The sequence below is a fragment of the Zingiber officinale genome, chromosome 5A (assembly GCF_018446385.1).
Source record: "Zingiber officinale cultivar Zhangliang chromosome 5A, Zo_v1.1, whole genome shotgun sequence".
Lineage (NCBI taxonomy): Eukaryota > Viridiplantae > Streptophyta > Magnoliopsida > Zingiberales > Zingiberaceae > Zingiber > Zingiber officinale.
The window spans coordinates 122,460,590-122,478,767 of NC_055994.1; the positions used below are offsets into that span (position 1 = coordinate 122,460,590).

Sequence of the window (18,178 nt, forward strand, 5' to 3'; positions counted from 1 at the left end):
GTTTCTACATAAAGAATTAGGCGAGATCCTCTTGTCTGTAATTTCCAGATCAAAAGATGACTCATTTTATGGATTGATCTATTTTAATGGATCTCATCACTTAAATAAATAGGATTCATTATAATCTATCAATCACAAACAATGAATCATCCTTTAATCTGTTATTTACGAAAAAAATATGGAATCGTCATATCAACAGCCCCTAGAGCCGGTCCCACAGATTTTAATATGTTATTTATAGATTAGACGATCCATGGGCCTGAGGAATTGGATAAATAACCTCCAACTTAAAACGAGCCGAAGAGGTCCTCTTCGATAAAAAGTTTATTCATTTTTTTTTTAAGTAAAGTTTAAAATTGTACCGTGACCGCCTTCTCAAATTTTTAAATATTTAAAGATTAAATCTTAATTTTGATAAATTAATGGATGATACGATTAAATTAAAAATGATGGGCTGATGGCTGATCTGAAACTTTCTATACTGGCCAATTAAAAAAATTTTAAAAAATATTTATCATTATTTTAGAGGATATATATAAAATGAAATTTAATCAATAAAAATTAAAAAAAGTTATTATGTAATTAATATAAGATATTTTCTAATAAATATAGTAGAAGAGGGGAAGGTTTAAGTTCGGTTCTCCTGCAGGCCAGCGGCGGCGCTAGCGAACGCTCCTCACCCGTCGAGCAGAGACGCGATTGTTCTCTTCGCGGGTAGACCACAGAGCTGCTCCACCTGGCGAGTCTCGTAGCGCCTGGCCGGCTTCGCTTCCTTGGACGGCTCTCCGCCGGCGTGCTACCGCCCCTTCGCCGGATCTCCTGGTCGAGTCCGCACCCGCGTCGGGATTCGCCAATACGCCGTCGTCAGCATCACAGACATAGTTGAGTTCCACACGCACCCGTTTTATCTTCGCCGAGTCACCATTCCAATTCACCTGCGAACCTCGGGGATATCAGATGGGTTTTGGGCAAGTTGTGATCGGACCTCCAGGGTCTGGAAAGACCACCTACTGCAATGGCATGTCTCAATTTCTCAAACTTATTGGGAGGTATGCATGAATCATTTTCTTTTGCGTGGTAAAATCATGATTTTAGGTGGTGTTTGTGGTCGTTAAGCTGCGACACTTCGCTTCCTCTTAAGAAACGTTTCTCTCCACCCCATAGTTTTGCCTGCTTCTTCAAGCTGCATTAATTTGCTTCGAATATCTTGAGATCTTGTTTGGTTCTCACACGGTTTATGTTATTCATTCCTTTATAAGATTGTGAGTTACTCTACCTTTTGAGCTATTAAGAAAAGTAACTTTTGGCTTGCAGAAAAGTGGTTGTTGTCAATTTGGATCCTGCAAATGATTTGGTACCGTATCCTTTGAATTCAATCTTATTCTACTTATTTACATCAGCGTTGCAAGTTCTGTGGCTTGAATGTTTTCTTTTGACTAGTTAAAACAGATATGAATGTGCCGTGAATATTGATGATCTAATAAAACTCAGTGATGTAATGTCGGAGCATTCTCTTGGTCCAAATGGAGGTAAGATCAGTGAAACAACTCCTTTACACACTTTTGCAACAATTGCATGTAGATACTGTTTTTCTTGAAAAACTATTTTTGATGTGCCTTTAGGTCTTGTCTACTGCATGGATTACTTGGAGAAGAACATTGATTGGTTAGAGTCCAAGCTGAAACCTTTTCTTGATGGTGAGCACAAAAATTCCCAAATTTGTTTATGAAGTTATCAATTATTCTATCTATGCAAATCCATGCCCATTCCATATAATGAACTTGGGGATCCATACCCGATTAAATGGGTAATGTATCATAGGTATCACCTAGCATCCAACTTGTTTGTGCATGAAAGAAGAAAAATAAGAAATTAGTGATTCTAATAACATTTATTTTTATATAATATTAATAAATTTATTCGAGTACCAACTACCCATAGCCATAAAATTCCAATCCATCCCATGCCTGTCATGGTGTCCAAAAATACCTGTTCAAGAAATCGTTAAAATGGATATCCAAAAGTATCCATACCTTTTAGCCTAGCATATTCCCTGTTTGCATAATTGATGAACCGTACTATGTAAGTGAAACACCGCAATGGTATTAGAAGCAAGTATGGTCGAGATAGACTGAACTTTGCCACAGGCTTTGTTTGGTTTATAAATTTGGAGATTGATTTCAAGCTCAAACTTGGTTTTGCTAGTGGATTCAAGCTTGAGAATTCTAAAGTTTGCATTCAACTTCTTTATGTAGCTAAATAATTTCAGTTCAGACTAATATCATTTGTGCTTATGCTTGAGTTTAAAAAGGCCAGCTAGGCTCTCAAGTAGTGAAACTTGATTCCAACTTGAAGTTCATGAATGCTTGAGTTTGAGTCTGGAAGACTCATTGAAAATATACTGCTCCACATCTAAGTTATATAAAGTGAAATCCTCTTACATGAGGTAGGAGTTAGATAACATGAAATCTAAAAATATAAAATGAGTGACCCCTCTTCTATTGTTTATTTTTAAAGGAGGGTGGGGGAGATTTCAACCTGACTAGATACACATTTTATGGATGCACATGAGTGTAGTTGTGTACAAGTCACAAAACATTTCTACCCCTTTATAGTACACAAATGTTTTGGTTATGCATGTTCAACCTACATGATCTGCTGATAATTCCTTGTCTTATGATTGTGGTTGTTATATTTAGCTAAGAAAAATTAGTATAGAAACAAAGCTGAATGTAAGACTATAAATTCTTTCTTTGCTTCTCACAACACTATTTAATATGTACTTATTAAGATGAATTGGTTGATGGTCATTATATAATATTTTGGTCTAGAGGGCCGATATCAGATATTAAATGCATTCAACAGGTTATCTTGTCACCGATAAATATGGCAAGTTCGTGTTATCTAAATCATTTATGAATCACAAAGAACATGACTTTTATGATATCTTGACTTCAATTGTCATCTCTATAGTTGATATATAGAAACATTGACTTCAATTGTCATCTCTATAGTTGATATATAGAAACATGGTTTAGGAAAAAGAACATTAGTTTAGGGTTTAGGGAAATGATATCTACTTTCTGTCTGCCTTTAGGTTTGGAAATTGTAGTTAGTTGAGGAGCGTGATTCTATGAAAATAAGGGTTGATTTATTGGACTAGTAGCTATTAGTGTAGGATCGATACGCACGTGAGATGGTGGTGAATCACGCGTGTTTTTTTTTTTAAATAGAGTCTTTTTAAGATTTAAAATAAAAACAAGCGAAAGAACACAAGGTCGGTTTTTACTTGGTGGAGCCTTCGTCGATTCCTACTCCAAGATCTATGTCCTTTGGACCTTTCTGATGTGTAATTCACTATCAAATTGCTTCTTTACAAAAATTGGGTTGGTAACAAAATTGCCAACCTTAGAATTTAATATACAAGAAAAAAATGATAGAAAAATTACGCAATAACTACACATTACCAAAGTCTAGGCTTGTTTGAGCACGTAACGACGTTGTGTTGTTCTTGCATCGTTGAAGCATGAATGCGGCAACAATGCAAGGTCATAGAATAGTCGTAAGAGCTTGTGTATGAGTTGCGTCCCTTCTGCAAGCCGAACATCTCTTTTATTGAACATTGAGGGTGCTTCCAATCTCATACGAGGCGTCTCCAGTTGTAAATATGATCCCTTAAGCTTTGGTCGCGATAAGTCACGCGGACTGCGACTTCTATCCACTCGAGGGCGCCTTCCAGTTCTAGGCGCTCTGATGCGCCTCCAATGCACTCTAAGGCGCCTCCAGCGTACTCCAGGGTGCCTCCAGCATACTCTAGGGCGCCTCCCCACCATGAGAATTTTATCCTCAAAGTTCATCCACGCGAGGGCGCCTTCGCTGGATCTAAGGTGTCTCCGCGCCACTCCGAGGCGCCTCCTGACCCTCTCGAGCGCCTCGAATGTTGTTAATATGAGGCTTTACTTTGTTTTTGCTCCTGCAAAAACATGTTAGGTATTTAACCTGTAAAAAAAAGTTAGTGCAATTCAATAAGATTATTAATTAGATTCTGTCTATTCGAGACTAGGATTTAGTCATGGTCTCAGCTTAACCTTTTAAAATGGATCTAAGCTGGACTAGCGCCTAAAGTCCCTAATTGAGACTCGTCTTCACTAGATCACTTTCCTCTAGTGACTTACCTCACTTACCATGCAGAATCGCTTGATTCTCCTTTGACCCACCAGGTCTTTCTGCTAGTTGTTAGGTCCGTAGATCCAACTAGACTTCGGCCAATTGTCAGGTCCCGCAGATCCAGCTGGACTTCCCGTCAGATATCAAGTTACTCCTTGACCTATTTGGACTTCCTATAAGCTATTAGGTCTAACAGTCCTAGTTGGATTTTAGCTTGGTATCAGGTCCTCCAGACCCATCAAGTCCTGCACACTTGGTAACAATGTTAGATGACACAACATCTAATTTTAATCCAATTGTCATTCATCAAAACTTAAGTTTGACCATTGATGCTAACTGCACCAATAATTATTGTCTATGTTTCAAACAATATAGATCAAGGAAGATACTTAGCTATTATGGACACTGATAATGGCTGGTTGATTGTATACAGAAATTAAAATAAGAATATTGCCCTATCTTTTAAGCTGGCATACTGAAATGCGACTATCTTGGATTTTCTTAGGAAGGAACTTTGGTGTACTTTTTTATGTTTGTCTTCTTTATTATTTAAGTAAATTTTATGAGTCTGTCGTGTTCTAAATAGTGTAAAATGCCATCATATCAGATTAGACTTTCTTTAACAATGTTTCCTTTTGAGCTCGTTTAGGTTTTAGTCATCTCCTGATGTTCCTTTTTTCTTGTCTGACCTTGTTCAGCCATCTAGAATTTCTATCTGCCCAAAATTTTCATTTTATTAAAATAAACAAAATTATTTCAGCTTTTTACTGAACCAAGTAGCTAACTTTGGCAAATATCCAAATCACGTACCCTACTTTCAAAATTACCAAATCACGTACCCAATACCCATTTTACTCTATTGGGTTATTTTTTTTTTTAAATACATAGATTTTTTTAACGATCAATTTATGTTAAAAAATTCATTGTTCTTAATATATTGTGTCAAATTGATGCTTGAGGGCATATATATAATTAGGAGAACTAGACGAACACATGACTTGATTTCATGTCATTCCGAGCTCTATAGGTCTATTGGCAAGTTTCTTTATCTAGTTCTCCTAATTATATGTATGTCCTCAAACATCAATTTGACATAATATATTGAAAATAGTGATTTTTTTAATACGAATGTATCAAAAAAATCTAATTCGTATTACAAAAAATCATTGCACTCACTATATTTAGTCAAATTAATATTCGAGAGCATGGATATAATCAGGAGAACTAGAGCAACACATAGAACCTGATTATGTCATTCCAAACTTTCTAGGTTCATTTACCGATTTTGTCTGACACGAATATGTCTGAAAATTTTAATTTGTATTAAAAAAATCATTACACTCAATATATCGAGTCAAATTAATATTCGAGAGCATGGATATAATCAGGAGAACTAGAGCAACACATATAACTTGATTTCATGTCATTCCGAGTTCTAGGTCCATCTATTGATTTTGTCCGAAATCAGTTAAAGCCAGCTGATGCAACTAGAGCTTGGAATGACATGGAACTAGGTTCTATGTGTTCGTCTAGTTCTCCTGATTATATCTATGCCTTCAAACATTAATTTGGCACAATATATTGAGAGCAGTGTTTTTTCACACGAATGTATTTGAAAATTTTAATTTGTGTTAAAAAATCATTGCATTCAATATATTGGGTAAATTGATGCTTGAGGGCATGCATATAATCAGGAGAATTAGATGAACACATAGGACTTGGTTCCATGTCATTCCGAGCTCTCTAGGTACATCAGCAAATTTTCACATATTTCGAGCAAAATCGGTAAATGAACATAGAGAGTTCGAAATGACATGAAATCATGTTCTATGTGTTCCTCTAGTTCTCCTAATTATATCTGTTGAATACTTTTGAAATGTCCTTAATTGTAGGGATTATGATTAATTTAAATTAACTTGATTGTAGAGATTGTGATTGATTGTAATTAATAGACATACATAATTATATGATCCTCTTTCCTTCCTTCTGTATATAAATACTTACATGTAAGCGGATTATTGTTATGCGAAATATATGATCTTTTTCTCTTCTACATGCTATTAGAGCGAGGTTCTCCTTCTCTGACCTAATTTTTCTACCGCCTCTTGTTGCCGCTTCCTATTGTTGTCGCCGCCTCCTACTGTCGTTGTCGATTTCAGTGCCGACGTACTTTTCTGCCGATTTCGATGCTGACGTCCTTTTCTTCCAATTTCGACGCCGACGCCCTTTTCTGTCGATTTTGGTGCCAACGCCCTATGCTGTCGATTTTGGCACCGACGTCCTTTCCTATCGTTTTTGGCATCGACGCCCTGTGTTGCTGATTTCTGCGCCAACGTCCTTTTCTGCCTCGGGTTCTTCGTGGGACCACAACCTTCTTAACACTAGTTTTTCCCTATCTTTCGACACATCAGCTATGGCTGCACGCGGTTGTGGATTCTTTCGGGGTCGTAATAGTAGTTGCGGTCGTGGTTGTGGAGCCGATACCATCAGGAGTAGGTGTTCGTGTGTTCACTGTGGTCGTTCCAACCATGCCTCTGAGAAGTGTTGGACGAAGTTTGGTAAGCCTAGCTAATAATGCATCTGCCGAACTATCGACTCCACCATACACTGTTAGTTATGATGATATGATATCTGTTTCTTGTACTAATTATAAGAAATTGCTCCGCTCTTCTGCTAGTATTCCCTTTGTCACTACTGCCTCATCCTCTCCAGGTGTGTTTGCTGTGTTTCGTGATAAGTCTTAGATGCTGGATTCCGGTGCCTCTGCTCATATTATTGGTAACAAGTCTGTTTTCTCTTCCTCTTTTATTTTCTCATTTTTATCCCCAGCCCGTCTAACCAATGGTACATATTTTTCGATTATAGGAAGAGGTGTTGTCAGGCCCATTGCAAATATCACTCTTGATAATGTTCTCTTTGCACCTAAATTTTCTATTAGTTTACTATCCATAAGTTAGCTAATAAAAGCTCACCACTATTATGTATCTTTTTATCCATCCTATTGTATTATTTAGGATCTGCACATGAAGAAGATAATTGGTGGAGGACATGAGAGTGATGGCCTATACCATCTGGATTTGGTTACACTTGTAAGTTTCTAGGCACTCTCAACAATTATGTCTCCTTATCAGTGGTATTGTTGTCTAGGTCACCCATCTTCTTCCGCTCTCAAAAGTTTAGTTCCCATTTCGTCTACTGATTTCCAGTGTGAGTCCCGTGAGTTTAGTAAACACAATCGTACTTCTTTTCCTTCTAGAGTTGATAAACGTAGTTCTTCTGCTTTTGGACTTGTACATTGTGATGTTTGGGGACTCAGTAGAATTGAGTCGAGAGGAGGTTTTCAGTAGTTTATAATTTTTGTTATTCTTATTCTCGCATGACTGAGTTATATTTACTTAAAAATAGGAGTGAGGTTCCGAAGGTGTTAATATCGTTTTATAACGAAATAAAAACACATTAGTTTGTTGTCTTATGCATTCTTTGTATCAATAATGCACTTGAAGACAGTGTCTACATTTTGTAATTCTAATGGCCTAATTCCTCAATCCTCTTGTTCATACAAATCCCAACAAAATAGAATGCAAACACTGTCATATTTTAAATGAAGCTCGTCCTATTCTTTGTCACATGCATGTTCCTAAGTTTTTGTGGGGTGATGCTGCACTCACAGCTTACTTTCTCGTAAATAGGATGCCTTCTATTGTATTACATGGGGATATCCCCTTCTCTTGTCTTTAACCTGAACAATCTCTTTTCTCCTCGCATATTTGGTTGTGTTTGTTTTGTTTATGATTTTACTCCTGATTTGGATAAATTGTCTCCTCACTCTATTAAATGCATCCTGCTTGGATATTCTCACACACAAAAAAAGGATATCGTTGTCTTGACCCACTGACAAAACACAGTTACACCTATGCTGATGTTACATTTTTTTGAGTCTCAACCATACTTTTCCCCCATGTAGCTTAGTCACATGATACATTAGCGTCTCTTCCATTACCTACCCCACCATCCCTATCTCCCATTGTAGATGCTCCATCTCCTAAATCATTGCAGATGTACATGAGGTATGCTCGGCCAGAACCAGATTCATATCCCTCACCTCCTCTTCCTACAGATCCTGATGCTCCTTGCCCCTTCGATATTGATCTGCCTATTGGTCTTTGTAAAGATATTCAATCTTGCACTACTCATCTTTTGTCTAATCATATTTCGTTTGATTACCTTGGTTTTGTATTCTGCGCTTTTGTTGTTTCTCTATCATCTACAGAAGTTCCAACTTCCTACTCTTAAGGCTTATCAATTCTCAACTTAGCGAACTACAATGGATGAGGAAATGTCTGCCCTTATCTCTCATGGTACTTAGGAGTTGATGGATGCACCACCTTCTGTTGATATTATTACATGCCGTTGGATATTTACTCTAAAATTTAAAGCTGACGTTACTATTGATTGATACAAAGCTTGTCTGGTGGCCAAATGATTTATACTATCACGCCCCGGGGGAGTCTCTGTCCGAAGAAATTTCGGTAGCACCTCCCCTGTACGGCTGACAATCTGAATCATTTCTACATGCACAATATACATCAGCCAGCGGCTGGAATATACACACAACCACGCAGTTATATGATACAGCCTACTCGGCTGATACAATAAAAACACAACCACGCAGTTATATGTAAAGCAGCCCACTCGGCTGTACCAAAACCAAAACACAACGGAAAATGACAGACCAAATACAAACCAAACACAAAACTGCTAGCCGGCTAGGCTTACACAATCAACAATAATACAAAATACCACATCACAACTTCAAAACTCCAAAAACAACACCGGAGCACAAACTAAACACACTGACACATAAAACAAACAAAACATAAATGAAATCGATAGATCTTCTGAGGTGACGTGGGGACCAGCAGATAGGATACTCCAAGCGACATTATAAACAACCTGGTACCTGAAAAAGATAGTGTCCACGGGGGTGAGTTCAACAACTCAGCGAATACCAATAGACATGTCTAGTAAGATATATCTAACAGCAATAAACATGAAATACAGCTTCCTAATCATATATAGGAAATATGTAAAACTGAAAGGTAACTGAGGAAGCTGTACTCACCAGGAACTCCTATCCAGAACAAAAGGGTCGTCAAACCAGATACACAAAATGCCTCCTGTATGCATGTCAAACAAATGCATCCACCAAAATGCAGCATATAAGTGCAGCAAACACAAGCAAATAAATGCAATAAATGCATATGATGCCAATGTCATAGTCACCCCTGACGCCAGTCAGTCATCTCACACACAATGGTGAGACTGAGTGGGTAGGGCTGTGACAACCGTGCACTCTGACGTCACTTCTCCTGATGAGTGACCGAATGGACGAGATGCTGTCGGAGTACACACATACTCCTATCCCAAATCATAAATGGGGGAGCGCAATGCTCTCATCTCCCGGTACACCATGACGGGGAGGGATCCACGCTGCATCACACTACCCATGAGCGGACCAACGGAGCACCGAACAGAGCAAAACTGACTTGCTACCACGCTGCGTCACGCTACCTATGAGCGGACCAACGGAGCACCGAACAGTGATGAAACTGGCGATATGCTCTACAATAATGGAGCAACCTATCACGCAGCATGCAATCATGCGAATGGTGCATGAAACTAAGCATGACAATATCTTGAACCAAATCCACATATATATATAAAAATGTGTACCCTAGTACAAGTAAGTTATATCCACAGATCTAGGGTATATAGGTCCTCTATGGTATAACAACCTAGGTCCTGAACATATCCACCTCTATAAAATATGTACCAACAATGTACATGGATCAAAGCAAAAGGTCTAGGTACACAGATCAGGTATGATATAAAAAAATATAGATACACATGTCAGATAATAAAAATCCAGAATCTAGTCCTAAACTCAGTAAAGCATGGTATGTCACTTACTCTAGGAACTAAGGTACTCATGACAATAATCACGAGGTATAAACATGGATACATAACAAGCGTCAAAACAGATCATGCTATGGGTATCAAACCGTGACATACCAAAGACAAACATGATCATTGCTTATAGCTATAAAATACTATGCATATCCAATTGACAATATCATAAAAGATAAGTCAAGAGGTACCCGCCTCCAATGAGAAGATCGTATCCGAATAAATCCTCGTCGAGACACCGTCTCGAATCAAAGTCCTGTAATACATGATATACAGATTTAGCTAAATACATATGAATAAATTAGCTAAATCAAATCCTTGAGAAGCTAACATAAATCCAGATCCAATCATAAACCCTAATTGGATCACCTAACTCCTCAATCGTTTTTAATTAATCCAAAACCTAAATCCAATTACACATGAATCTAAAACATGATCAACCACATGTTCCATTCTAAATTCATAGACCACATCAATTACAAACTGTATTAAGATCCCTACACTTATCTCGATTCACAGCCGAACAAGATGTTGGAACTAAGTGGCTATTGCTATTGGAAGGGTTGCTGCCGGAACAAGAATATCTCACAGCACAGAACAGAACCTCTCCTAACCGCACTGCCCTGATCAAGCGGCTGTCCACCAAATCAAATATCCCTAAAATAGCAATCCACTTAATCCAATTCATCAAACTAGGATTAATTCCATTAACCCTAAATTATTCCACAACTAGAATAAGATCTAGTTCGTACTCGGAGTTACCTCCACAACTTACCAAATTTCCGAAGTTATCAGCCCTCGATTGAAAGAATCACTGCTGGATAATGTGGCCGAAACAACCTGTCATTGCTGTCCTCCAACCTAAAATACCTCAGATTAGTGCTAAGATCATACTAAACATCCACAAAATAAGTGGCAGTAGTTTACCTTATGAGTGCCGGCAAGAGAACACTACAAGTTCTAGCGCCGATGGCTGCGATGCACTCCCGACAAAGGATGCAGTGCGGCGATGTCTGAGATTTACACACTGAATTGCACATCAGAGCTACAAACCGCTCCAAATCACCACCGATCACACTCTAATTCACAAAACATAGCTTACCTCAACCTAATTGCTTGCGGAAACAGGGAACAGAGGAATGAGGTGTTGAGGTTGGCTACTCACAACAATCAGGAGAGAAGGTGTAGTGAAGTCCGGCAGAGGGCTAGGGACTCGGTTGCCGGCGAGGAGGCGTCGGCTGGAGACTAGGGCACGACTGAATAACTAGGGTAGAAGAAAGTGGCGGCGTCGGCTGTCAGCGCCGACATCTTGCTTCACGCCATTGTTGGTCGACGACGTTGCTCGGGTGGCTGGCGATCTGAGATCGGCGCGGCGGAGAGTGAATGGAGGAAGGCAGCGACGCGATAGGGAAGAGGAAGAGTCGGTGCTGCTCGGCCAGAAAAGGGAAAGAGACGGGGAAACTGAAACTTGGCCGGCGTCGATCGGAGAGGAAGGGGAAGGAAGAACCGTCGGTGTCGCATGGGTTAGGGCAAGGCGTCGGGTTCGGCAGGGGGAGAAAGAGGGAAGCACGCGGGAGAAAAAAAACAAAGGGAAAAGAATAATAAAAGAAAAAGGAAAATAAAATTTTTCCTCTCTTAAATGGGTAGACTAAACAGGCTTTCCTGAGCCCCGTTTTTATCCCCGTAAACTCGTCCATACGAGTTTCGAAAAATTCTCGAAAAATTCCCAGAAATTCCCTTATCATTATTCGTCATTTTTCTGGTATTTTACATATACAAACTTATGGTGTTGATTACTTTAAGACGTTCTCTCCTACTCGCCTTAATTTTATTAGAGTTCTGTTCTCCTTAGCCGTCAATCAATCTTGGCCAATGTATTAGCTAGATGTGAAAAATGCCTTTCTTTATGGCGATTTGCACGAGACCGTGTTTATAGAACAACCTCCAGGGTATGTTGGTTAGGGGGAGAATGCTATTATGGTTTGCTGACTTAAAATGATTTTTTATGGTCTTAAACAAAGCCCTAGAGCCTGGTTTTATAAATTTAGTAATATAATCAATGTTGATGGCTTTAAACAGTGCAAATTGGATCATTCTGTGTTTGTACGATAGAGCACGAATGAGATTATCGTTCTTATTGTTTATGTCGATGACATCCTAATATCCGGCAATGATATACGTGGGATAAACAAAACTAAGAAGTATTTGCAGCAATACTGTGTGACGAGGGGTATGAGACGTCCTAAGTATTTCTTTGGAATTGAAATTGCTCATAACAAATCTGGAGTTTCATTATGTTAACGGAAGTATGCTACAGATTTAGTCAAAGAAATTAGATTGCTTGGAACGAAGCCGGTTGATATACCTATGGATATCAATTTAACTGTTTGGGATGATAGCAGAGAGTTCTTTGAGGATAAGGCAAAATATAGACGGCTTGTTAGGAAACTCATCTACTTAGCAGTAACGAGACCTGACATCTCTTTTGTAGTTGGAATAGTCAGTCATTTTATGGATAAGGTGAAGCAAGTTTACTAGGATGTCGCTATCAGGATTCTTAAGTACATTAAGAAATCTCTAGGAAAAGGGTTATCATTTAAGAGAAATGGGCACCTAAAGATCGAAGCTTATTCTGATGACGATTATGCTTGATCTAAGATAGACAGACGATCCACTTCTGGATATTGCACTTATGTAGGGAGAAATCTAGTAATGTGGTGAAGTAAGAAACAAACTGTTGTTGCTAGATCGATTGCCGAAGTTGAGTACAAAGCATGGCTTACACTGTAACCAAGGTGTTATGGCTGAAGAATTTACTTGAAGAATTAGGGTTCACATACAATGATCCACTGCCAATGTGCTTGATAACCAAGCAACTATTCACATTGCAAGTAACCCAGTTTTTCGAGAGGACTAAGCATATTAAGGTTGGCTGTCACTTTATTCGTGAGTGTGTAATGAGTCAGAAATTTGTCACTCCATTCACATCATCATCCAACCAAGTTGTAAAGCATGAGGAGAAAAACGATTCTCGGAACTTTATGACAAGTTGGATATGATTGACATATATGCTTCAGCTTGAGGGGGAGTGCTAAATACTTTCGAAAATTCCCTTAATTATAGGGATTATGATTGATTTAGATTAGCTTGATTATAGAGATTGTGATTGACTGTAACTAATAGACATACCATAATTATAGGATTCTCTTTTCCTCTTTATGTATATAAATACTTACATGTAAGCAGATTATTGTTATGTAAAATATATGGTCTCTTTCTCTTCTACAATATCCACGTTCTTAAATATCAATTTGACCAAATATATTGAGTGCATTGATTTTTTTAATACGAATTAGATTTTTCGGACACATTTGTGTTCAAAAAATCAATGCTCTCAATATATTATGCCAAATTGATGTTTGAGGGCCAAAATCGAATGATGACCCTAGAGAGATCGGAATAACATGAAACAAACTCTTATGTGTTCGTCTAGTTCTCTTGATTATATCCATGCCTACAAACATCAATTTGGCATAATATACGAATCAAATTTTTAATTATTTTTAAAAAGAAAAAGGGTTTTAATCGATTGCTACCATGTAGCAATCGATTAAAGTTGTTTTTGTAACATGAACAATAACTTGAATTGATTGCTTCATTGTAATAATCGATTAAAACCTTTTTTTAAAAAAAGCGATTAAAACTTCGAAATATATTATGCCAAATTTCGACCGAAACGACCTAGAGAGCTCGGAATGACATGAAACCAAAGTTTTATATATTCGTCTAGCTCTCATGATTATATATATGCTCTCAAATATTAATTTGACACAATATATTGAGAGCAGTGATTTTTTGAACACAAATCGATCCTTTAAAAATAATTGCGTATTTAACAAAAAAAATCCATCGATTGTTATACTGTAGCAATCAATTGGGATAAATACGAAGGGGTAAAATGGATATTGAGTACGTGATTTGGTAATTTTGAACGTAGGAACGTGATTTGGATATTTGGCAAAATTAGCTATGTGGTTTGGTAAAAAGCTGAAATTGTTTTAACAACTTTTCTCTCGGGGAAATGAAGTAATCATATAAGTCAATGCTATACTGAGCACAAATATGTTGGGCTGCATGTTACTAAAGTAACGGTTGACTATCATGGGCTATGATTCTCTTTCACCATGCTAGAGGTACAGAGGATCCTTTGGTTGTCTTAAGAAGTATCCAAGCATTTGTTTATTCTTTTAGGTTCTTGATGTTTAAGCGTGTTCATTGACATCAATAAATATCTTGTTTCTAGACAATTTAATTAAATATAAAAGGATGTTTGAAAGTGGAAATATCTAGTTATTGCTTCATCAATAATCAGTTTCTCCAGCATTTAGACTGAACTGTCTTTCTTAATTTGAGGCCACTACTTTCTATTCAATGTATCGAAGCATTTGATTTTTCTTTTGTTCACTTGGTGTTTAAGCATGTTCATTGACGCTGATGAATATTTTTCTCTTAGTCAATTTAATTAAATATAAAGGATATTTGAAAGTGGAAAGATCTGGGTATTACTTCATCAAATATCAGTTTTTCCAGCATTAGACTAAACTGTCTTTCTTTAATTGCAGACCACTACTTTCTATTTGATTTTCCTGGCCAGGTTGAGCTTTTCTCTCTTCATTCAAATGCAAAGAATGTCATCACTAAACTTGTACATACATTGGATCTTCGGGTATATTATTTGCACACGTGATGATCAATTGCATCCATCTCTCGTTTTAAATTGTTTTATGTTGCAGTGCATTTATTAACACTTATTATTTCTTCATCCCATTCAGTTGACTGCCGTCCATCTAGTTGATGCTCATCTATGCTGTGACCCTGGGAAATATGTCAGCGCATTGGTGCTTTCATTAACAACCATGTTACATCTGGATTTGCCACACATAAATGTCCTTTCCAAAATTGATCTGATCGAGAACTATGGAGAACTTGGTGTGTACAAAATTATGTCTTGTGCATTTATAGTGAAATACATAAGCCTTTATAATGATTAAGTTAGAGTTATCTAACTTCTTCTGCAGCTTATAACCTGGAATATTATATGGATGTTGAAGATCTATCCTACTTGCAGGATCATCTTGATCAGGACCCTCGTTCGTCAAAATACAGGTATCTATATTTAGTAAGTTTGCTAACTTCAGTGTCCTTGTTCCTTTTTTTTTTTTTCTGAAATATTTTAAAAATACATTTGCATATCTAGATACTTGTTAGTCTAGAATGCTTTATAACTTATAAGGCAAGAATATAGTTCTTTGCTTCCCCCTAAATGTTTTCCTATTGCAAACTAGTCTGTTATTACAAGATTCAGCTGTCAGTACCAGCGCCCTTTTAAGTTTGTGCAGGTGAAATTTTATGATTTGTTGGGTTTCATATCCTCCCTTTACTCAAAGTATCGTCTCTGAACATAAACTATTTTGGTGGCATAAAGTATAAAATTTCTCTTTCTGTATCAAGTTTGGTGTTAACCCTGAACTGGTGCCACCTTGGTGTTTGCAAATCTAACTTTTTGGGTCACATTGAGTGGTTTTAGAGTTAAATTTAGATCAACTGGCATCAATTAATGCCTAACTAAATCCTAATGGCTCTAATTAGGATTGCATGGTTGTAGGTTCTATCTGGATCAGTTTGGTCGATCCAAAATCAACATGAAGTTGAAATTGCCTTTGGCCCTTCATTACGTACTCTCATCTTGGGTTCTTCTAATCTTTGTGCTTGCTATGCCTAAACTCCTCTACTCTCGTTTTTCAATTTTCAAATCTCAATCATTTTCAACTTCAATTCAAATGGAAGAATCGAGTTCATCTCGCGAGAAGAAGGTTAAGGTTAAGGGTTGATATTTTTTGAATCGTCGAACCATTGATGAACCATAACTTGAATCATAACCAATGGTTTTGAACTATGAACCATAACCGGCTTCGACAGTTAAGGTTAAGAGTTGAGATTTTCCAAACATTTTTCTGGACCGTGGCCAGGTTTAGGATGCACATATATATCTCCCAATACCAAGAGATACATGGTTGGTACTGAATGATAATATTGACGAGGAATTTCCTTCATGGCAACGTAGTTTCAGTTTCTCCATAACTAGAATGATATGGTACATTTGGCTCATGCTGATTGACATTCAATAAGATTTGAAACTGTGTGAATCCTCATTCCACTTGCATCTCTTTACCTGAAAATATTTGTAACTTAGAGACTTTCACTGCCCTCAATTTTGAACAAAATTTCCCATTGGTTGAAACAATATTTTTCAAGAATACAAATGCAAGTGGGGTGTATTGGAACATTGGTTCGATTTTCACATTTTTGTGCTATTTTTTTTATCTACTCTGCAGGAAGCTCACCAAGGAGCTATGTGATGTCATCGAAGATTTTGGCCTCGTCAACTTCTCAACATTAGACATTCAAGCAAGTTACCTATTCGTTTTCCCCCCATTGTACTCATTCCTTAACTCTTAGACATTACATAACTCTCAATTTCAGGACAAAGAAAGTGTTGGTAATCTTGTGAAGCAGATAGACAAAAGCAATGGATATATATTCAACGACATACAGGGTAGTGTTGTGGAGTTTAGCAAAATTGCAGTTGCGCCACTAGATTGGGACTATTACAGATATCCTTTTTGATCGATGATAATTTCCATATCATTTTCTTATATAGCTTAATGTTCAGTTTTTCTATCATGCATTTAGCTCATAAAATAACTATTCTATTTCTTATGAATTTTTTCATGGAATAACTGTTCCTAAATTTGGTAGCAAAATCACCATCGACTACTATTCATACAGAATATTTATTCCAAACTCATAAGGAATAATCATTTCTTGCTCTATTTTAAGAATAATTCTTCCTTGCCTATTCCATATTTCCCATAACACATTCAAATGTTCAAAACCAAACCAACTAGGTTGGTCAGTCTTGTCTTTCCAGGCAAGTTGATTCATTTTACTCGAAAAGGTCCTGGGAAAAATTCCAATATCAAAACAATTTTAGATCATAAACCAAGATTAAATTTGTGTTTTTCAATACTTTTAGGAATACAAATTTAGTCTTAATTTATTGTTCGAACCAAAATATCTCGGCTATTCAATACGTAATATGTGGTACTTGGAGTATGGGGAGATCAAATTTGAACTTAATTTGTGATTTGGAGCTTTTGGTGATTCAAAATAGTTTAGAGTCATGAATTTAGACTGGAGAATTTAAATATACTTTTAGTTCATGATCTAGAATGGTCCTAGTTCATAAATGTGTTTTTGACTCAAACCACTTTTGTAGAAGTTATTTTGGGCAAATAAAATAGTGTGAGGCAAAGATGCTCCTTCCGGGGGCATTTGCAAATGGAGGTTCATTCTTTTGGGCAAAATTAAAATTGGTCATTAATGGTTTTACGTTAATGCCGTACCTTAACTGTTGGTTACAACTGCTGCAGTCCAGGAGAAGCACATGAAGGATAAATAGTTATGCAGGTGGCAGAAATGGCTATCGGGCAGGGAGCTAGTGACGAGGCGACTCCCTTTGTATCGGTTTATCCACCCTGCTCTATTACCTGCAAATAGGAAAAATCAAGCTTCATCAGAAGACAAACTGTGAGTGAAAAATTGTATATGCTTTGTCAATCTATGAATTTAGTGAAGTAATTTACTTTCTTTGAACATATCCTCACAACAATAAAGCTATCAGAAAATCAGATATTCTAATGTCTTCTGTACTTGTTTTCGAGCAAGTTGTTTACGTCCTAAATACAAGTTGGCACGAGAAGTTTGTTTAGTAATGAGTTTTCTCATAAAATAAGACCTACAATAGTCGAAACTAAGTAGATGATTTTTGTACTGTGTGAAAGCCTTAAAAGAAGGTTTACTTTTATGTAAATACCTGTCTTTTGGTTAGAATTTTGTTGATTTCTCAACCTCGTCCGAGTTGGACGTCAATGGTTATCGAAATAGAATTTTTTTATATGATAATCCAAAGCAGCCTGGATGG

At 37.2% G+C, this 18,178-nt stretch overlaps 1 protein-coding gene across 1 annotated transcript; it reads left to right on the forward strand.

Moving 5' to 3' along the window:
• The first annotated feature begins 614 nt into the window (after positions 1-614).
• On the forward strand, positions 615-17,902 carry LOC121981533 (GPN-loop GTPase QQT1-like). The gene is made up of 10 exons (XM_042534100.1): positions 615-1,049; positions 1,315-1,359; positions 1,450-1,529; positions 1,623-1,697; positions 14,757-14,860; positions 14,967-15,123; positions 15,213-15,300; positions 16,530-16,602; positions 16,678-16,808; positions 17,617-17,902. Exons 1-10 carry the CDS (start codon positions 958-960, stop codon positions 17,654-17,656), a joined length of 885 nt encoding a protein of 294 aa, XP_042390034.1. The 5' UTR covers positions 615-957; the 3' UTR covers positions 17,657-17,902.
• The last annotated feature ends 276 nt before the right edge of the window (positions 17,903-18,178 follow it).

Excerpts from the sequence above, each read along its gene's own strand:
- LOC121981533 (XM_042534100.1), top strand. The coding sequence starts at position 958 with ATGGGTTTTGGGCAAGTTGTGATCGGACCTCCAGGGTCTGGAAAGACC. Across the intron at positions 1,530-1,622 it reads TTCTCTTGGTCCAAATGGAG|GTCTTGTCTACTGCATGGAT; the intron begins GTAAGATCAGTG and ends ATGTGCCTTTAG. Across the intron at positions 15,124-15,212 it reads CGAGAACTATGGAGAACTTG|CTTATAACCTGGAATATTAT; the intron begins GTGTGTACAAAA and ends CTTCTTCTGCAG.